Below are 22,338 nucleotides of genomic sequence, written 5' to 3' on the forward strand. Positions count from 1 at the left end.
CACCCTGCAGACTTGCCAGGTCATTTTAAAAGTCTGTGTTCCTTAATTTGGTAAAACAGGTCAAGTGTCATTACTCACTCAGGAGGGGTTAGTAATTGTTAGTCGAACCAGTCGTTGTTGTGGGTTACAGAGCAGGTTTTTGAATGATGCTGGTTTGACGCTGGGAGTCAGATAAAAGGGGCTGTGAAGCCATTTTGCCATTCCACTGCAGCTTAACCTGGGTAGGAACAATGTGCACGTAAAGCCGAGTATCTGCACTTTTTTGTTTGGGTTCTAAATGGATTCAACTTTAAGGTGCACCTGGGCACTTTTCAATTGCAACTAAAAAGCCTTAAAATGAAACTATTGTTTCAGCTGATTGCACAAATCACATCAATTTAGTTTAAACAGAAATAGAATCATATAAGTATGGATCAAAGTGCCATGTGTCTGGAGTTAGGGAGCATCTATTGGTGTCTTGGGTGTGGTGTAACATTAGGCCAGGGCTGGAGAAATCATTGGCCATGCATACATCCATTTTCTTAACCACTTACTCAATTGAGACCCATGGTGGGGATGGAGCCTATTCCAGCTGTTATAGGACAAGAAGCCAGGTCCATCCTGGACAGGTTACCAGTCTATCGCAGGGCTCACGTTCTGTGGCACGAGGCTCAGTCTCTTGTGAGTTTCTCTCAGCACAGAATGTCAACAGTTTCTTCAGTTCACACACATTTTATTTTCCAGCAGCCTGCCTTCAAGCCCAGCCCAGGGCACACTCTCCTTAACAGTGGTTTTCACCAGTTTCTCCCAACCACTCCACAGCGTGCCTTGCCACTTAATGCATCACCGGCCCGAGGCACAGGCAACATATGCAGCTGCATAGGGCTCCCGCCTGACCACCAGGGGGCCCCCAAGCTCACCTACATTTGTGATGAGACTGTTCTTTTTTTAACATGCCCATGTCCTAAAAGAAAGAAGAAACTATTCCACCTCTTCATATTTGTACAATTGTAACTAGGGCTGCACGATATTGGAAATTAGTGCGATATGCGATATGGAGGTCTAGTATTGCGATAACGATATTGTCGCGATATTTTTTCTTTTTACCTAAAAATGCAATATACATGACCAATAAGAAAAAAAAAATCTATAAAATGTATACCAACAACAAATATGCATTTCAAATGTTGCATTTATTTAACATATAAACAAACATGTTCACATGTTTGTTTGTTTTTCATTTAAATGTTATAGTACATTAGGGCTATATGTCTTGAGAGTAATTTTTTATCTTTAACACTTACCAATTGCCAGATGCAGGCGATGGCCAAAGCACTGCACTCTGAACCAGTTGTTGACCTCAGCAGCCTTCACCACGTTCGCTCCGTTATCTGTTGTGATGGCCACTTGTTTGTGTTTGGGCAAGTTCCAGTTGTTCAAAACATCCCGCAGGGCAGCAGCAATGTTTTCACCAGTGTGTGTCTCGGGGAAGTATGCTACTTATAGGCAGCGTGTAATGAGCTCAAATTTGCATGTCAAAAAGTGCACGGTAAAACTCATGTATGGCTCAGTGGTTCGACTGGACCACAAGTCAGTAGTGCTAGCATAAAAATCCACTTCACTGAGCTCTGCCTTCTCATAAGGAGCGGCAGAAGCGAAACTATCATTTATGTTAGTTTGTGAACTTGCCTTTCGTTTGCTTGACTTTACCGGAGTAGGCTGTGGGTTTTTAGATGTTAAATATACGTTGTAAAGTTCCTTGTGGTTGTATTGAAGGAGGTTTGTCGTGTTTCCTCTTGACATAGCCACGATTTTTCGGCATGACTTGCAAAGAACTTGTGTCTGTGACTCGTCCTGTGTGGAAAAACCGTAGTCGTCCCAAATGCTCTCTGTTTTCGTCTCGACTCGTCTCTTCAATTCCCGCCATGCTTGTTTTCCTTCTGTGTGTGTACGTGCTCCCTGCGCCGCTGAGAGCATGTGCTCGCTCTGGCCAATAGCGACGCGGCACCTTCACATTTAAGGTCGCGCGGGATTGGTCAAAGTGCGGACATAAAGAAAGACGTGATTTATACATTAAATAATTAGAAATTATCGCGCATTTTTTAGATATGCCTATCGCACGTGCCAATATCGCGATGACGATATTTTTTCGATATATCGTGCAGCCCTAATTGTAACGATACTAACTTAATGAATAGGCCACTTGCTGACTGACTGCGTGTGTCAGCGTGAATTCAGGTTTGGGCAAGCATGCCTATCGGCAGTGCTCCAGGTGACCTGATGGTCCGTCAGTTTCGGTCGTTTGTGCATGAAGATAGAAACAGAAATATGACAGAAAGGACCTGTCCCTCTGAGGCAGAGAGGAGGGAAAGGAGAAGATTAGAGGAAGAAAAAAGACAATGGTATGTTTCCATGAGCAATTACAACACGTTTAGTTTGTAACCGGCTATCGCTAGCTGGCTAAGTATGGTATTTTTCATGTCACTGTGTCTCTGTCATCCTGTGTCAAAGTCCTCAGTGTGTTTCTAGTCAATATACGTTTTGCTTGGATCTTAACAGGCTTCTTAGTTTTCTGAGTGCTGTTCTTGGCTGTTGTTCACTTTCTATTTAATCCTGTTTCAGTTCTCAGGCTTCCCCTGTTCCCGGTCCTGTTTGGTGTTTCATTGTTTCTGGTTTGTTCTCCTGTTAAGTGGATTTTAGTCCTGGTCTCTGTTCCTTGTTCTGTATTTAAGTCCTCCTCTTGTGTCTAATTATGATCTTGTTCCTCTAGTGCAGTGGTTCTCAAATCCAGGCCTCGTGGCCCAGTGCAGGTTTTAGATGTGTCTCTGCTTCAACACACCTGAGTCAAATATAGAAGTCATTAGCAGGACTCTGGAGAACTTGACTGCATACTGAGGAGGTAATTGAGCCATTTGATTCAGGTGTTTTGGATCAGGGACACATCAAAAACCTGCAGGACACTGGGCCACGAGGCCTGGGTTTGAGAACCACTGCTCTAGCGCAGGTGTTGTAGTCCCTCAGTGTGTCTGCTTCCCTGTGTCCTCAAGTCAGTATTTGTTTCCATGTCTACTTCCTGTTTTACTTTGTATCATATTCAGTTTTACTCCCCTTGTCTTGTTCCGCTGTGCTCCCTGGTGTGTCTTCTCTCCCTGATCACCTTGTGTGTGTATCGTCTGTGTCCTCGTGTTCTTTGTCACATCGTCTCACTTAGGTTTCCTGGTTCAGAGTTTCCCTGAGTATTCCTAGTTGTTGACCTATTAGCTCCAGGTGAGCTTTCTAGTTTCCTTGTGTCTGATGTGCATCCAGCAATAAAGTTGTGTATTTCTGAGTTCATGCTTTGCCTCCTGAGTCCTGTGTTTGGGTCCTTATCCTGCCTGCCACACTGCCGAATCATGACTCTTATATGTCAGGGCTGCTCAGTAGTTACAAGGTTCAGTGGACGGGACATGCTAGCTTTGCATATCTTGGTATTATTCATGCATGTTCAGACATAACTGCATTTGTGAGCTGTGGTGGTTTATCCTGGTTCAATCACTGTTCCTGTGGTGACAGTGATTTATTGTTTTCACACTGTGGTCAGGTTGCATGGATAGACTAGTGGACCTCACTTTTATGCCCCACAATGTGCTCTTGTGCCACCATGCCATTTTGTGGAATAGCAGCAGCGTAATAACATTTACAGTACTGGGCCCAATTGTTGACCACTTGTGTTTGATATTATTCTATTGATGCTCGGCAATTCTGTATGCTGCATAATTATTATTTATGGCATATGTACTAGTCTGTAATTAGGTGCATTTGCACAGTTATGCAAAAATCTCCATCTTTTGGATGAAAAGAGAATGTCCAACATGTCCAAAAGCAGGTCAAACACCCTAAATCACATATTTGCTAAAAAGTCTAAGCCCTCTAGATTGGATATGGAATGCATTCAACTATGTCATGGACATAGTTTTACAATGTGTATCATATTGAAATACATTGTTTTTCAATGGGCTGAGACTGAAACAGGAATGCATCCCAAAAAATTAACATTCAACTTCAACCTTTCAGCATTAATAACGGTTAAATTCAGGGGACAATGAAGTGGTATGAGTGGGGCCCCCAAATCAAATTTTGCTTAGGGCCCCTTCAAGGATTGGGCCGGCTCTGCATCAGTGTCTCACAGCAGTGATTAGCTCATGCGCAACAGGTGTCCCAGAATAGCAGTGACTCCGGAACGGATCCGCCCCGGACCCTTTTGCTATCTGGGGTGTCACTCACCTCATCTGGCACTGTTCCCCGAACCATTCAGCTCCACCTCTCTCCTCTGCAGCTGAGATAGAAACCACATCACACCCAACCACCACACGTTTACATTCACGGCCGATTTAGAATCATCAGTTAGCCTAACGTGCACGACTTTGGACTGTACGAGGAAGCCGGACTACCCGGAGAAAACCCATGCAGACACGGGGAGAGTGTGCCAACTCCGCACAAGAAGGCCCCAGCTGACCAGAAGATTGAAACCAGAAACCCACTGTCCACTGCAGCACCGTGCCACCCTAGGATTGCGTAATCATTCTAAATTCATTTCCTTTGCAGTGAAGGAGAAGAAAATTTAAATTCTAACAGCATTTCCTAAAGTGCTAGAAAAGTGATCCTCCTCACAGCTCTTGTAAGTATTCGCATTTTCTGTCACAAAATATGACAAAAGAATCAACATTTAACACAACACTAGTTTCTTTGTGGTAAAAAGGACAAAGACGGGAATAACTGGGGATAGTTTTGTAAAGGTAACCTGAAGTCTTACAACAATGAAGCCTGGGAAACATAATCTATTTATTATGAGGGCTTTCACAGCAATGCTCACCCAAGTTGGAGCTTTTACTGATAATTTGCTCATTTTGCAGTTTGCAACAGAGGTGCAATAATTAACTCAGTAAGTCCTAAAAACACATACGCAGCAATGAGCCAAGGATGCAAATTAAACAAAAACAGTAACTGAAAGTCTGACAGTTTCAGTTTCATGACAGAAGGGTCTCCTCCATACACCTGTTTCAGCCTTTCAGTCTGCAGGTTTGCCTGCACTGGGCAATAAAAACATGTATGTGCAGATATGGTATACCACTGCTAGTCTGAGGTTACAGGGCTATTTGCAGATAATCTACTGTGAAACAAAAAATATCCCTACTTGAACTCTAGAGTACATTAGGTCATGACTTTGGCTTGAGAGGCTCTCACTAATGGACACAATGAGGTCGATACTGAACACCATCAATGGTTTTGTTTGTATTAATCTGAGTTGTTCCCCTTACTTGTGCTTTAACTGATTTCTGCCTTTTGTTTGTTGTGTGTGATGAATGGAGTTCGTTACTGCAGGATCTGGACAGTGCAGTAATTGGGGCATTCATAAAGAGATTATGCCTGCGCTGATGGGAACAGGGCTTATTTCAAAACACACACATTCACAGATCACTTATTGCATAAGCACTCATTTAGGTTCACATTTTAGATTATGTAAGTTTAACTCTCCTAAACTTGTTGGACTCTGCAGAGGAGTGTAACTGTATCTTGCAGAGGTCTACATACTGGACCTAACAGGAGGGGGGGGGGATCTCTGCTGGGATAGGTCTGTTTCTCAGCAGCCAGCAGGGGGAAACTGGGCAGCTGGTGTCAGTGGGTCAGACTCTTTTTCTCACACAGCTACTCTTCACATTAGAAAGGGAACTCGTGTACACAGGAAGCCTTTGAACACATGGAGAGAGAAAGACAACGCCTGCCACCAGTCACAGCAGAGTAGGTGTATGATACGCTCACAAACACATGCAGCTGAGAAGCTCCTTTCACAACTGGGTGGATTGTGTTTGACAGCTGTCTGTCGGTTAATGGACAAAGCAGAATGTCACGACGGGACCAGAGGTTTCGGCGAGGAACGAAAGGAAGGTAAGAACCAAGATCTTTATTCGGCGAGAGGCGTGTGAGAGTGAGAGAAAGGAGAGGAAACATGAAAGAGTGAGCGAGAGGAAGAGAAGAATATAAAGAAACTTTAGCGCAACATTTGCATGCATACTTCCTCAAACAGAAGTCTGCCACAGCCAAATAATACTTGAGGTCTTCTTCTTTCTTTCTTTTTTTTTTTTTTTTGCTCTTATGTTCACAAAAACAGATTGTGAGACTTTAAAAAAACAAAAAACAGCTCGCAAATCATTCAGCCAATGCAATTATCATTTGTTTACTCAGTCAGGAACTATTGTTCCTCAGGCCAAAACATGAGAATTAACATACAAATTCTTGCATCTAACATAAAACATCTGAAACATCCAGCATGAAACAATTAGATTAAAAAAATAAATAGATAACAGCAGTTTTTTTTTTTTTAAAGGAAGTCTGGCACACAAAACACGGAGGAAACTGTGGCAGGAGAACACGTCATTAGATCTTTAACATTTGACCGAGGTTAGGTTCTGACATCATAACATCTTTAGAGACCAAAGAACAAAGAGGAGGTTTATGAATGGTGAAATAAGAGTTCAGGAGTCAGAAGACAGGAAAGCTTTCAGGTGGAGAAAGAGAAATGTGGAGGGGTGGGGGGGGTGCACAGCTGAACTGATTCCACATTTTCTTGCAACCAGATGCTTTAGCGGAATCACAGATGTGAAGCTGGAAGGTTCCACATCCGTCGCCTGCAGCACAGTAACAAAGACGGGAGGTTGAAAATAAACCTGCAGCTGCCTGATGGCTTTATTGCTTAATAATTTCCTCAGCGGTGAAGGAGAAGCAGGTCTAAGTTCTCAGTCTCTTTGCTGACTTCCTATACTGCTGTCAGGAAAAGATACCACACAAAAATAACAATGTGTTACACTGTCTGCAACAACAAAAACAGTTCCTTTGGTGTAAAAAAGACAAAAAGGGAAGAACTGCGTATAGTTTTCTGTGACAAAATCAAAAACCCACAACAACGACCAAATCAACCGCCGCTTTAAGCTGTTGCAACATTTAACACCGCCTGAAGATAAGAGGGCCTCTTTTATCATGTAATCAAGAAAATAAAAAACTAAATAATAATTGCACCACTGTTGAGTAACATCAAGTGACCTTTTAATGCCTTTCGTAAGAACAGCCAAGCATTTAAAGCCGAGGTTTGGGGAGAGGAAACATGGACCAGTCCTCAGCCCAGGAAGTCACCTCCCACTCTGGCTGCAGTGTTGGAGAGATAAGGAAGTAGGACCTTTATTGTACAGAGTAGTACTAGTAGTAGTATAATTCTGTTTTAGCTAGAGTGCCAATGAGAGTCTCACTGTAGACTTTTAAAGGCCTGAAACTGAACACGCTGCTCTGCATCAAAGTAATGCATGTGTTTTGGGGTTTTTTTAGGAGGCTTTCTTTAGCTGTGTTGTGCAATCTTGAGTGGGTGTCTCTGTGGAGAACCAACACTAAGTTGCAGTGTTTTAGTGACAACATGTGACTTACCAGTCGCCCTGCATGTGTAGTCCTCTTGTATATTTAAAAAAAAAAAACAGCATTAACCCCAGGCTGAATGTCACGGTGACATCAGCATAATGAATTCTTTCAATACAATACCATGTGGTAAAGATAACTGTACTTTCTTTGGGTGTGTGCAGCAACTTGATGCCGCAGCCTCGATTTTGTGACTAGAGTCAACAAACAGGAGAGAAGAAACGAGTAGAGTATGAGTGGACTAGTGCTGAACTGCATGTTTAAAAAGGCCTAAGCAGAAGGCAATACACTGAAATCTAATACTCTATGAGGATTTCCAGTCTCATGTCTTGAAATCCTCACACAGGCTTGTGATTAGGCTCATGTTTCTTTCTTTCTTTGTTAGCATATCTAAATCTGCATTTGTACTCATGTCTTTGTTCTGCTTTCCCATTCTGTCACACCATACTCTCCCTTTTTCCTCGGTCTCTGCAGGTGTTGTGAATGTGGTTGCATCCTGTCTCACTGGTACTATGAAAGAGATGGACAGCTATATTGTAAGAAGCACTATTGGTCCCGATATGGAGGACACTGCCACGGCTGCAAGGAGACCATCGCAACAGGACTCATCATGGTAACATCAAAATCACTCAAAATATGAAGGAGGGAAAAAAAAAAAAAGCTAACCCTTTTGTGCTCAGTTTGTAAAACACAAATTCATTGTTTTTCATCATTTTAATGATACTATCACTCTGACATAGAAATCATTTTCTGTAAGAGTTTCTCACCAAACTTTTTTTTTTTTTTTTTTTAAATCTTAGCTGCAAACGTTCACATGCATTCACTTCTGGGCTACATAAGATGAATGCCTTACTAGCTGCCCTCTCCTCTGCTCGCTCCAAAATTATTCAGCAACAAATTGATTGGGCTAGTTTAAAAATATCCCATTTATTGATCATTGAAAACTAACAGATGTTCAAGCTAACAAGCGAGTGAATGAGCATTATATAATATTCACAAGCAGAATATGAAAATGCAAAATCTCAGCATGCTCCACCAATTATTCATAAATTCAAAGCCTTCCTGACTCTTGGTTTCCTCCTGATATGAAAGCATTTTTTTTCCCCCTTTTGACTCTCAAACTAGAGGATATCCTCTGAAAATATCCTTTGTGCAAGAATAAACAGAAAGACCTCTAGTGTTTCATAGTTCAGACTGACCCAAATAAATATGCTCTGGTAAAACGCTGTATTGTGTTTTGACACACTGCTGCCCTGCATAAACAGGTTGCTGGAGAGCAAAAGTTCCACCCTGAATGCTTTACTTGCATGAGTTGTGATATGGTCATTGGAGATGGAGACACCTACACGCTCATCGAACGCTCCAAACTCTACTGGTAAGTAAGAATCTGAAAGAAAGTCTTCTGTGTTACTAAATCTGTAAGCTGAAGATGAATGAGTGGAATAGAAACTCTTTTTCAACAGGTTTACAGTTCTCTACAGGGCTCTAAGCAATCCTGCGAAAGCCTAAGTTCACCCTATGATTCAGTAGCTTGTGGAACCGCTTTTTGCGGGACTAACCTGAAGTAACTATTTTCTGTATGACTTTATGACATTGTCATGGAGGAATTTTGGGATCTTTGTCCTGTTGCATGACCCAGTTTTGGCCAAGCTTTCATTCGTGGTCGGCTCAGTGACTGCAAGGTGGCAAGGCCCTGTGGCTGCAAAACAAGGCCAAATCATCACCCCTCCACCACAGAGCTTGATAGTTGGTTTTGAGGTGATAGTGGTGATATGTGTGTTTGGTTTTCACCAAACATGCACTATGGCCAAACATCTCCATCTGTCCAGAGGACATTGAACCACAAGACTTGTGTTTTGCTCAAATGCGACTTTGCAAACCTTTGAAATACTTTCATGTTCTTGTCAACCCTTCCATACAAGCCACACTTTTTCAGTCTCTTTCTAATTATGCTGTCGTGAACTTTAACATTTAAATGCTAACTGAGTCTTGTAACATCTGAGAGGTAGTTCATGTTTTTTTGGGTTTTTTTTTTTGCAGTTTCTCTAATTGCTCAGTCTGTCCTTGGGATGAATTTGCTGGGAAGATTGTGACATTGTTTTAACACATAACTGAATGATCAAAACCAGCAAACTTCTGCTTTTATAGAGGTGCTCTCGTTTGTTGATGATCAATAATCAAGTGCATTTGATTAGCAGCACGTGGCTGCCACTTACCCTCTTAATTCCTTTGGAAGCACTAAGGGTGTACTTTGTTTTTCACAGAACTACTTGGAGTCTTGTGAAAACTCTCTTTTTCAAATGGCTGTATTCTGATGTACACTGTCTTTTGATTTGTCTCTACAGTGGCCACTGTTACTGTCAGGGTGCTGTATCAGACGTGGAGCCAGCTTCTCCAGTCACCAAGAGTCCACACATGGTGGCACTGGTGTCTTTCCCTCCACATGCAGTCGGCCAGCGAGGCCTGAGTGTAGCCACTGATTTCAGCCAAGACAAAAGTCCTCTTGTCACCGTGACGGAGTGAGTGAGGCTCTGAATTTAGCCATGAACAGGAGTAAAATCTGACCTTTCTTCATGTCTTACCCCACTTTCCACCTCCCATTCAATCATTGCCGTTCTGCTCAGGTTAGACTCATCTGTCCTCAGCCCCGACCTGCTGTCCACTGTCCACATTGGTGATCGAGTACTGGAGGTTAACGGTATCCCAGTGCAGAATATTTCTCCAGAGGAGGTAGGCCTCAAACTACCCACTGCTTCAGTAATAGCCTAAGTATTTAAACAAACAAAAAAATACCATGACCATAATGTTCACTGAAATATCCGTTCCTCTAGATAAAACGTGTAATCCAGGACACAACCAGACCACTGCAGCTGACCACTGAGCACAATCCACAGGCACCTCACTCAGACAGTCCTCCAGATAACATCACCTGTCCCGATCCCTCTGTCCGCAAAAAACTAGCTTCAACCCAGAAACTCCCAAGTCTTGAGGAAGAGCCAAGTCCCCAGGAAGAACCAGATGAGCAAAATGAACAAAATGAAATCAGGATAAGCCTCTCACCATCTCAGCACCAAGGGACCATGGGAATCCGATCCAGAAACATTTTGTAAGTAATGGATATCAGTTTACCTTGACTTACTCTTACTCTACCCTTTCTAAGTCTTTGTTTCTTTTTCAGGCGCAGCTGTAGTATAGATAAGTGCCCCCTGCCCCCTGGAACACTGTCACTTATATCTCAAAAGAAAGAAATGGTTCGCTCTGAGTCTCTCCGAGTAGATCCAGGAGACCGGACACACCGCATCTTCAGACCTTCAGACCTCATCCACGGAGAAGTGCTGGGCAAGGGCTGCTTTGGACAGGCTGTCAAGGTACCTTGCTTTTTCCATCATTTTGTTTCCAAAAACACGGTAAACGACTGTATGCTTAGCTGTCACTCCTTTTTAGTTGTAAAACTGATTTTAATCAGCAGCACTGTAAAAACCTGTTGCTCTCAAGGTAACGCATCAGGAGACCGGGGAGGTAATGGTGATGAAAGAGTTGATACGCTTCGACGAAGAGACACAGAAGACTTTTTTAAAGGAGGTAAGCGGTCACCAGCACAGGAAATGCGACATGTTTGAAGATAACATGAGGTGTTTAACCAGCTTCCCACTCAATCTGTACAGGTGAAGGTGATGCGCTGTCTGGACCATCCCAATGTTCTCAAGTTCATTGGGCTGTTTTATAAAGACAAGCGAATACATTTCGTATCTGAATACATCCAGGGAGGAACTCTCCGAGAGACAATCACAAAAATGGTGAGTTAAACTAAGAATTTCTATTTCTTCATGAGAACCATCAGAATACACAAACACAGCATGGCAGTCATAATCTTTTTATTGCAGGACAATGATTTTCCCTGGAAAATTAGAGTCAGTTATGCCAAAGACATTGCAGCTGGAATGGTGAGTCTTTCTAGTCAATACTCCAAAAATAAAATAGTTGTATTGAAAAATTATTACATTATTCTTGTAAAAACTTTGCCTTATATTTAATATCTCTCTGGTAAAGGCTTATCTACACTCCATGAATGTTATCCACCGAGATCTAAACTCTTATAACTGCCTGGTCAGAGAGGTAAGCAGTGTTTTTATCACATGCATGGAGTATGTTTAAAAATGACAATATCTTGCATTATACACTATATTGCCAAAGGTATTCATTCACCCATTCAAATCATTGAATTCAGGTGTTACACTGAGTTTTGAGTTGTGCTTTGAAGACAGGGAGAGAGTCAATATTACAGATGTCAGGTGGGAGAGAGTTCCACATCTGTTCCCCATGGTGCTGAGGTGGGCATGAGGCAGAAGAAGAGAAGGAAGCAGAAGGATGAGGCAATGAGAAGATCGGATAGATAGGGAGGGGACAGGTTTTGGATGGCTTTGAATGTATTCAGAAGAAGTGCACAGAGGTCACCAACTTTCTGCAGAGTCTATTGTTACAGACCTCCAAACTTCATGTGACCTTCAGATTTCTTTAAGAACAGTGCGTAGAGAGCTTCATGGAATGGGTTTCCATGACTAAGCAGCTTCATCCAAGCCTTACATCACCAAGTGCAGTGGTGTAAAGGACACCGCCACTGGACTCTAGAGCAGTGGAGATGAGTTGGAGGTTGGAGGAGAACGGAGAACGGTACTTGCCTGACTGCATTGCACCAAGTGTAAAGTTTGGTGGAGGGGGGTTATGGTGTGGGGTTGTTTTTCAGGAGTTGGGCTCGGCCCCTTAGCTCCAGTGAAAGGAACTCTTAATGCTTCAGCATACAAAGATATTTTGGACAATTCGATGCTCCCAACTTTGTGGGAACAGTTTGGGGATGGCCCCCTCCTGTTCCAACATGACTGCACACCAGTGCACAAAGCATGGCCCTAAAGTCATGGATGGTTCTGCAAGACATGGAGTTTGGTGTGGAAGAACTTGACTGGCCTGTGGAGTCCTGACCTCTACCCGATAGAACACCTTTGGGATGAATTAGAGCAGAGACTGTGAGCCAGGCCTTCCCATCCATTTGTGTCTGACCATGCTTCTGGAAGAATGGTCAGAAATTCCCATAAACACTCCTAAACCTTGTGGAAAACCTTCCCAGAAAAATTGAAGCTGTTTTAGCTGCAAAGGGTGGGCCAACATCATATTAAACCCTATGGATTAAGAATGGGATGTCATTCAAATTCATATGTGTGTGAAGGTAGATAAGGGAATACTTTTGGCAGTATAGTGTATCTCCATTTCAAAAGTTGTACTGTTACTGTACTCTAATTCCGAGATTTGTTCCAAGTCAGTCATTTTTTAGCTATTTCTCCGCCAAAGCCACACAAAGAGCTACAGTTCTTTGAATCTTAATGATTTTTACTTCTTAAACATTCAGCCTCAATAAAACCTTTGTTTCTTAATATTTCTGAAAGCAGATCCTTCCAAGGATCCAAAATGTGTAAGCTTTCACAAACAAGACCATCTCCTAGTGGAATCCACTCTTTCACTCTGCACCATTTAAATATAATGTTAGTGTTTCCTTGCTGTATGCATAACTGATTTCAAGCATACGGTTTTATTGCATTTTGACTTTGCTAAAATACAAATCCTGCACATACCACTTTCAAATAAACACAGAAACAAAATACATTCAGTGCAACTAAATAAAGACTGCACAGCTCAGTGTTATTTCTTTGCCTCTCTTGGGTTGTGTAGAATCAGTCTGTGGTGGTGGCAGATTTTGGACTAGCCAGGTTGGTGATGGAGGAGAGAAATCAGAGCAGAACATCTTCACTTGAGCAACCTGCAAAGGGGACACTGTCAGAGCTCCGCAAGCATGACCGCAGGAAGCGGTATACTGTGGTAGGAAATCCCTACTGGATGGCACCTGAGATGATCCACGGTGAGGGCACAAACTAAGATGCTACTACTTATAGCGAGGTGGTAGCAAAGTTTCTGAATCAAGAACCCTGCAGAATCAGGCACCTAAACTTTAACACCTTTCACAGTGTAGCTTGAAAGTAAATCCTTTTTATGCTGCTATCTTTAAGATGAATCAGTTCAGGTTTGACACAGGTATGCAGCTAAATACTTTAAGTGAAGACATTTAAATACTGACCCAAAGTTGCCTCTTGGTACTATAACTCCTGCACAGTGGTAAAATATGCAGATTGGGTGGAAACTTCGTAGGAGACCTGATGTTATTTTTAGGTCAAGAAGCAGATCTAATAACCACAAACTGAATGCAGGACCTCTGAACATCCAGGACAGTCTAAATAAAAATGTTCTTCACATTATCCTCCCAGGAAAAACCTATGACGAGCGGGTGGACATTTTTTCCTTTGGTATCATGATATGTGAGGTAAGAAAATCTGGGTAGCTAAAAATATTTCTAAAAATGTCAAACACTTAATTTCGAAGAATTTTTAAGGTTGAGTATCTCTTTGTCTCTGCTTGTCTTAAGATAATAGGGAGGGTGAATGCTGATCCTGACTACCTTCCAAGAAGAAATGACTTTGGGCTAAACGTGACGAGTTTCCTGCAGGAGTATCACCCTCCACAGTGCCCCTCCGCCTTCATGCCGCTGGCTGTCCTCTGCTGTGACATGGATGCTGATCAACGGTAAGACTGCACCACAACAGTAAATGTATATTATAATAATAATGGTCACTTAGATGTAGTCCAAGTATTTATAGTTTACATTTTGTCTCTAAACATGGTTAAATTATTCATTTTGGTAACAGAACAACTATAAGCCAACAGGCAGATCCTTAGAGTTTTGGTATGTTTCTATAATTTGGGATAAGTGTCCATTCTTTTTCACTCCAATGTCATCGACTTCACCTGATAATGTCAAAGTGTTGTAGCTGTATTTTGTTCGTTTTTACCAATACATGCAGAAATGAATTACTATTTTTCCAAATATCTATTTGCTGCCCAAACAGCGACTACTGTACCAAGTCGCTGTTGTCAACTAACTGCTGACGTGCTGAATAGTTTACCAGTGGCTTACTGTTGTGGTCAGAAGTTTACATTCACTGAATGCCATGGTAATGTTGAGCTTTTAATGATTTTTAATGATGGTTTCCAGGATGGAATGATTGTACAGCATACATTTATAATGACTTTAAAAAAAACAAGAATTGGGGGCACCCGGGTGGCTTAGTGGTGAAGCCAGCGACCACATACATATGCCACGTTGCAGTGCGGGCGGCACGGGTCCCAGCCCGCGTGTCTTCCCCTGCATCTTTCCCCCATTTCCTGTCTCTCTCCACTGCCAATAAAAGCCGCTGTGGCCAAAAATGCAAAATAAAAAATTTTGCATTTCTTCTGATCCACACCTGTTGAAAAATACACATACAGTCTCAAATATATACATGCATTCACTTAAATCTTTTAATAAGTGGTTCTATAATCTCTTTTAACTTGATAAGGCCAGGGCCTATTAACTTCTCATTAGTGATCATGACTAACTGCAACTGGCAGTTTCTCTTTGCCAGCATACAAACGATTTATTTGACAGCACTCATTGGTTTGACCAATACTCACAACAACGGGAAAGTTCAAGGAACTCAGTGAAAATCTAAGGAGAACTGTAGATTCACACAAGTTGGGAAGGTCTCTTGGAGTCATTTCTAAACAACTGCACATTCCAAGATCATCGCTTCAAACAATTTTAAGTACAAGTCATCCTGCTGTGTCACCACTTTGCCAAGGTTTGGAAAAAGATCCAAGCTGTCACCCTCAGATGAGAGGAAACTGGTTAGGATGCCTGTCATGAAGTGGAAACTGCTGGGACACCAGCATTACTGTCCACAATGAAGCAAGTTTTAGATTGCCATGGACTGAGAGGGTGCTGACCAAGAAAAAGTATACAGCTGCCCACATGGACAAACCAAACACCTTCTGGAGAAATGTTTCTATGCTCAGATGAGTCAAAAATTGAGCTATTTGGCCTCAATGACAAGAGGTATGTATGGAGGACTAAAGGTGAGGCTTTCGAACCTGAGAACACTGAACCAGCTGTTAAGCATGGTGATGGTAGCATCATGCTCTAGGGCTGTTTTGCTGCCAGGGTTACTGGTATACTGCGCGAAGAGAATGGAATAATGAAGAAGGACTTCTCCAACTTCTTCAGCTTCAACTCAAATCAACAGCTAGATGGTTGAGACTTGGACACAGCTAGGTTTTCCAACAGGACAATGATCCCAAACATCAGAACTGGTTTTGGAATGAATAAAGCAGGCTAACATTAAGCTTCTGGGATGGTCTTCACAAAGCCCTGACCTCATCCCTATTGAAAATTTTTTGAACTACTCCTAAAAGCTGGGTCTGTGCCAGGAAACCAGCCAATGTAAATAAAATCTACCAATTCTGTGTTGTATGTCACTGTGCAGCAGAATGCAGGACAGAACAGAGAATAAACTTAAGGTCAGCTTTATTGTTGGAACTCAGAGAAAAACTACAAAATGCAAAAAAGGCTAGGCTGGAGCCAGAAGTGCAAAAACCTCTGAGACCAACGGAAAACCACAGAACCAGGGAGCACACAACGTGATGTGACAAAGTACTGAGGAAAACTGAGAGCTTAAATATACACGAGGTAATTAGGGAGAGGGGACATAGTTGTGGAAAACAAGACATGGGTGAACACTAACTAAAGAGACATGGGGATGCAAAACTGAACACAGTGAACACAAGATATGAGATCAGCAAGATAAAACAGGACGTAATTAAACACCAAAAATAGGAGGCAGAACTCAAGGACCAAAATAACCTATCAAGAAACCCACAGGGTTTTTTTTTTGGGGGGGGGGGGGGGGGGGGGGGTTGGATTATGCCACATAATCTCAAAAATAAAAAGCACAAAAATCTAAGAACAAAGAAAATCATAAATAATTAAAAACTCTTCCAGACCAAAAATACTGATATCCAGAAACAAATATCCAGTCAGATTTATGCCAGAAGCTTGTTGATGGCTACCAAAAGCATCTGATTGAGGTTCAGCTTACTATTTATCCAAATATTAGCATTTATTTATGTATATATTTGAGCCTGTATGTATACTTTTGACCCTCTGTGGATTAGAGAAAATCCTAAATAAATTCAAACTTTTTAAAGTCATTAAAGATGTGCACTGTACAACTATTCCACTTTGGAAAAAGAACAGCTCAAAGAAATCATTAAAAGCCCCAAATTACCATGACAATTATGCCCATACTGAGTGCATGTAAACTTCTGACCATAACTATACATGCAGCAGAGCATCCTAAAACTTATCATCACTGCAACTCTTTGCCTTTCAGTCCTTCCTTTTCAAAGCTGGAGGAGTGGCTGGAGAACCTGCTGATGCACCTGGACATCGGTCTGCCTCTGCTCTCTGAGTTAGAGCAGCTCTGCAAAACTTTCTGGCAGAATAATGACCACAAATGTTCAGAAAACACAAAGAGTCACACAAAACCGGATGAATTTACTGAGCACAAAGACCAAAATGGCAAACTTGGCAGCCACACAAACCACGAGCAAAACGCTCAAGCTGACCTTAATGTGAGGACTGGGTCACAGAGCACAAACCAGTCGTGCTGCAAGTCGATAAGCGCAGACTTATGCAATAATGGCTGTGAAACCTATGAACACAATAACCCTGCAGAACAACCAGGAGCCCAGCGTGAGCACTCACAACCAGTACCAGATCAGTCAAATGGGTCCAGAAGGATATACAAAGCATTGTGGGACACATCTACAGAGGATGGCTCATTTCTCTGATTGATGATCAAGACAGGAAACATCTACAAAGCCCAGTGTTAAAGTTTGTAAAGATATTTGTGCCTTTTCAAAGTAAATTAGTCATTAAGCATTTATGAGAGGGATGGATAAATGCAGGATCATGTGTGTTAACCCGTATGTATGTACGTACGTGTGTATGTATGTGTGTGTGTGTATGTGTGTAGCTTAATAACGGCCTAGCAAATTACACTGGCCTCATTCTGCACTGTGAACCAGAGAAAAACTCACCTATTTATGTGGTTAGAGCTAGAGCCCAGCTGATACTCCTACATTTAATTCAACTCTTTACACTGGCTAGTATTTTTTATTTTTTTAGCATGTGTTAATTGAAAAGTGCATTAAAAAAGAAAGTGTCAGTGGATAAAGTAAAGACAAACCTGTTTCTAAATTACCTCAAATGTACTCTGGTTTTTGTGTGCTGCAGTTTGTCTTTACCCACCAACATAAGCTAAATCTGGTTTGTTTGTCATGTGGGCTCTAGTTTCACTTTTGCTCAGAAGCTATGGAACACATGTCACTTTATACTTTAAGCTGTACTGCATTATTTATCAGAATGCTTTATGTATTGACTGCAGACAAAGTGTCAAATCACACCCAGACTCCTGAGCTGTGAACATTAAAACTATTTCTATTACTATTTAAATTACTATGTAGCAAAGATTTATTTACCCAAAAAAAAAAAAATCCATCATTCCATTTTATTCCTTCATTTCAAATGCTGCCCTTCATTACTGAAGACAGAAAAATAGCCAACATTTTTGGCCTTGTTCTTCTTAAAAGATCACACACACACACACACACACGCACACACACACACACACACACACACACACACACAGAGATAGATAGATAGATAGATAAAATGTTTTTTTTTTGGTATTGTGATGTACTGTATACACTCACTTTATTAGGTACACCTTGCTAATACCTGTTTGGACCCCCCTTTGCCACTTTGTGAAGTGGTGTGTTATCCTCCCATCAGAAGATGGGTACACCGTGGTAATAATTCAATTTCAGTTTTATTAATATAATGCCAATTCACAGTCACCTTAAGTTGCTTTATATTGTAGGTTAAAAATATAAACCAACCCTAAAGGGATGGACATGGTCAGCAAGAGTACTCAGGTAGGCTGTGACATTTAAATGGTGCTCATTTGGTGCTCAAGTTTGCCAAAAAAATATTCCACACACCATCATACCTTCAGTAGCAGCCTGAACCGTTGATACAAGGATGGATGGATCCACGCTTTCATGTTGTTTACACCAAATTCTGACCCTAGCATCCAAATGTTGCATCAGAAATCAAGGCAACATTTTTTTCTGTCTTCTGTTGTCCAATCTTCTGAGCCTCTGCACTTTGTAGCCTCAGTTTCCTGTTCTTAGTTGACAGGAGGTTCAACGTGTTGTACTTTGGTTATAACAAGTGGTTATTTGAGTTACTGTTGCCTTCTGATTGGCTCAAAGCAGCTTGGCCATTCTCCTCTGATCTCTGCCATCAACAACACATTTTCTCTCACAGAACTGCAGTTCACTGGATATTTTCTCTTTTTCAGACCATTCTCTGTAAACCCCAGGGATGGTTGGTGTGGGAACCAACAACCACGCCCCGTTCAAAGTCACCTTTCTTCCCCGCTCTGAACCTGGGTTTGAAATTTAGCAGGTCATTTTAAACAGGAAGAAACCTCTGGCAGAACCAGGCTCAGGGAGGTGGGGACTGGAAGTTAAAACAGTTAAAATAAAAGATAAAAGGTAAAAGCAGTTACAATGAAGGGGAATCAGGGCTGATCTGATACCCTTGAGGACCAGTGCAGGGATGTGAATAAGGACAGACAGGCTCCTGAGGCTGTCAGCAGGAAGGAGGGGATCGAGGTGCTCCAGCAGTGATAGCAGATCTTCTCCAGTGTTTCCAAAGAAGGTTGCCTCTGTCTGGGCTTGAACTGGTCCAGCGTAGGAAGCCAATGATGTGGATGCAGAGGAGCCTGCATGAGAAGTAGGGAGGACCTGATTCACACAGGGACACTGACACTTGGCCTCTTGAGCTTCCTCTACGGGTTTAGATGCAGACGCTGCAACACAAACAAAAATGCAGTGAGTCTTCAGAGACTTTTAAAAAAATAAAAAATACCTTCAAGAGAAGATGTTGATTCTTAAACCTGCAGTGAGCAACATTTAATGGAAATAATGAATAAATTGACATTTGAGAGTCACAGCGAGGTCAGTTCTTCAGGATATGAGGAGGTTCTGTACATCAGTTGTTTTGTCATGGTGGTCAAATTCACAGTGTTTTGTCCACAGTGTACTAACCACTGTGGACAGAAGAACACACTGTCAGCATCCACACTGCTCCTACACATAACTACAGGACAGCTGGTACACATGCACAAACATGAGTATAAAACATTAACAGATGCATAAATCTATGCAGAGTTACACATTTACCCTGTATCCCACGACCACATTCACAGCTGCACTCCCATTTATATTGAATTCAGACTTCACCTTTGGCCTCTGCTCCTTCAGAAAGAGCATGAAGGCATTTGGCGGCTTCTTGATGTACGGCCGGTCCTCATCCTGCTGATGATGCTTCCTCTTTCTACAGGAGTAAAACACAGAGTAAGAGCACAAGTTACCACTGTGTACAACTGTGAGGAAAGTATTTTAAAAACACAAGTAAAGCTGTGAAGCTGAATCAAAGCTCGATTAAAGGAGGCTGATTACAATAATTCATGCAGGCATCTGCAGATAAATGACAGATGCTGCAAATCATGATCCAGTCCCGCAGGTGCTGAACCATGCTGTCAGGAATCCTGAGCACGTTGTTACACTGGAAACACACAAACCACAGAACAGGTTATCACACAAGCTGCAATAGTGTCATTTATCCACCAGGTGGCAGAATTTACCCTCTTTTAGACATAAACGCTGAAACTGAACATGCGACAGCTGTGAGATGAAAACAATATGCAGGTGAATAATCATAATGTGCCTGAATGTCTGTGCTGAGGCTCACAGAGGTCAGTAATATGTGGAAGAGCACAGTGTGAGAACAGGAGCTTACTGGGTCTGAAGGAGCAGCAGGAGGAACAGCGGCTGCTGTGAGGACTGCCGTTTGCAGGCCACTGATTCAGCAGGTTCTGTGGAGGGAAGGAGAAGGTTCAAAATCCATAATACTGACACTAAGTACAGCATTTCAAAGACAGTATGTGTAGATTATTATTTCTAACACAATACGCAAAGTGGATAAATCCAACTTTTCTTTCTTTTATCTGTATTCCTTCATTAGTGATTTTCAAGACAGAGCACAAAGAAGGGGTGCCAGGTGGGGTGCTAAAAGTTAAATTATTAGAAAATTTGTGGTGGGTATGCAGTCCAGTGAGTGCCCTTCTAGTCATTAGTCATGGATGCCATGACCTAACAACCAAGGTTTAGGTGAACATTAGGTGTGCCAAATGGAGTCTAATAAAAAAACAAAGCAAGACTATGAGGAAGATATTTGTTAAAATGATGTTTTCGTAATAATTTTTACTGGAAAGACACACAAAAATGGCAACAATATCATTAAATTACATCACATCATTCTGTGATCGAACGAGACCCAATGTCCACTAGAGGGGACAGAAGATGATAAATAAAATTTTGAAAAAAAAAAAATTGATGCAACTTGTTTCGTTGAACCACAATACTTAAATTATCTAAAAAATATCAAAACATTTTTTTCTTCTGGGTCTCAGGAGGCTCTGCATGTCCTGACATTTTGGTTTCAAAAATATTCAATTAAAAACAATTTGTGCACTTTTAGTATTGAAACTGAGTTGGCCCACGTGTGGTTGTGGACTTTGTTACTATATTGGGCTTTTAATGATTTCTTTAAACTGTTCTTTTTCCAGGGTTGACTGATTGTGTGTGACTTGTGTGCGCAAGTTTGAATTATTTTGGATTCTCTCAACTGAAATTTGCAGCTGCCCACATTGACGAGCCAAATGCTGGAGAAAAGTTTTATGGTCAAACGAGACAAAGATTGAGCTGTTTGGCCACAATGGCAAGAGGTATGTACAGAGGAGTAAAGGTGAGGCTTTCAAACCTGAGAACACTGAACCAGCTGCCAAGCATGGTGGTGGTAGCATCATGCTCCGGGGCTACTTTGCTGCCAGTGGTACTGGTACATCGCACAAAGTGGATGGAATAATGATGGAGGAGGACTACCTCCAAATACTTCAACTTCACCTCAAATCAGCAGCTACAGCTGCAGTTGAAACTTGGACATGGTTTGGTGTTCCAGCAGGACAATGATCCCAAACACACATCAGAACTGGTTAACACATAGCTGCTGGAATGGCCTTCCAGTGGTTCGGGTTTTCCTGCCGCCCTTTTGTTTCTGTATCTTTGCCTCTTTGCTTCTGTGTCTCATGTCTGTCCTGTTGATTGTGCCCTTTGTTTTCTGCCTGTTGTCAATGAAGATTATTGTTCCCTTTTGTTTTCCTGCTCAGTTCTAGTCTCATCTCCGGGTTTAGTCTGTCTCTTTCCTGTATTGCTTATCTTCTGTCTTGCTGTAAAGTTCATGTGTCTTATTGTTGGTCTTTGTGTTGCTACTTCCTTTATGCTGATCTTTATGCTGTTTGCTGTTTGCTTCATGTGTTGCTTCTCTCCCAGCTGTTTCCGCTTGTCTCATTACCTTGTGTGTTTCCCTTTGGTCTTTGTCGCGTCGTCCCGTCATGGTGGTGTGTTTGTCTGTTCCTTGTTTTGCATGAAGATTCTCGGTTTTTGGATTATTGGCCCAAGTTCTGCTCCTTGGAGGATTTTTGCATGCATCCTGAGATCTCAGTAATAAAGCCAATCAAGTTTGTGTCTGCCCACCGAGTCCTGCATTTGGGTCCTAAAAGCCTGCCACACCGCCCACCTTGACAAACTCTACCAACTATGCTAAGAATGGTCAAATATGCAGCCAGAATGATGCCAGACGCTTGTTGACGGCTACCAAAAGTGTCTTGTCAAGGTGCAACTTCATAAGGAACATTTAACCAAATCAAATTTGAGCCTGTGTGTCTACTTTTGAACCTGTGTGGATTAGAGAAAATCCAAAATCAATTCAAACGCGTGCACCCAATTCCTGTTTTTTAGTCATTAAAAATG

The 22,338-nt window shown here is 41.9% G+C and overlaps 1 protein-coding gene across 1 annotated transcript; it reads left to right on the forward strand.

The window, feature by feature from the left end:
• The first annotated feature begins 5,457 nt into the window (after window positions 1–5,457).
• Window positions 5,458–17,810, forward strand: LOC115792192 (LIM domain kinase 1-like). The gene is made up of 16 exons (XM_030746631.1): window positions 5,458–5,757; window positions 5,833–5,904; window positions 7,894–8,032; window positions 8,685–8,794; window positions 9,765–9,938; window positions 10,044–10,149; window positions 10,251–10,525; window positions 10,598–10,787; window positions 10,915–11,001; window positions 11,085–11,216; window positions 11,304–11,363; window positions 11,470–11,535; window positions 13,141–13,327; window positions 13,731–13,786; window positions 13,889–14,046; window positions 16,728–17,810. Exons 1-16 carry the CDS (start codon window positions 5,717–5,719, stop codon window positions 17,185–17,187), a joined length of 2,313 nt encoding a protein of 770 aa, XP_030602491.1. The 5' UTR covers window positions 5,458–5,716; the 3' UTR covers window positions 17,188–17,810.
• The last annotated feature ends 4,528 nt before the right edge of the window (window positions 17,811–22,338 follow it).

This window comes from Archocentrus centrarchus, chromosome 14, assembly GCF_007364275.1.
Source record: "Archocentrus centrarchus isolate MPI-CPG fArcCen1 chromosome 14, fArcCen1, whole genome shotgun sequence".
Taxonomy (NCBI): Eukaryota; Metazoa; Chordata; class Actinopteri; order Cichliformes; family Cichlidae; genus Archocentrus; species Archocentrus centrarchus.

What these genes read in the sequence shown, in the direction of transcription:
- LOC115792192 (XM_030746631.1), top strand. Translation starts at nt 5,717, where the DNA reads ATGGAGAGAGAAAGACAACGCCTGCCACCAGTCACAGCAGA. An exon ending in CTGCCACCAGTCACAGCAGA is followed by an intron (nt 5,758 to 5,832) that starts GTAGGTGTATGA and finishes TGTGTTTGACAG; the next exon opens with CTGTCTGTCGGTTAATGGAC. An exon ending in GAGAGACAATCACAAAAATG is followed by an intron (nt 11,217 to 11,303) that starts GTGAGTTAAACT and finishes TTTTTATTGCAG; the next exon opens with GACAATGATTTTCCCTGGAA.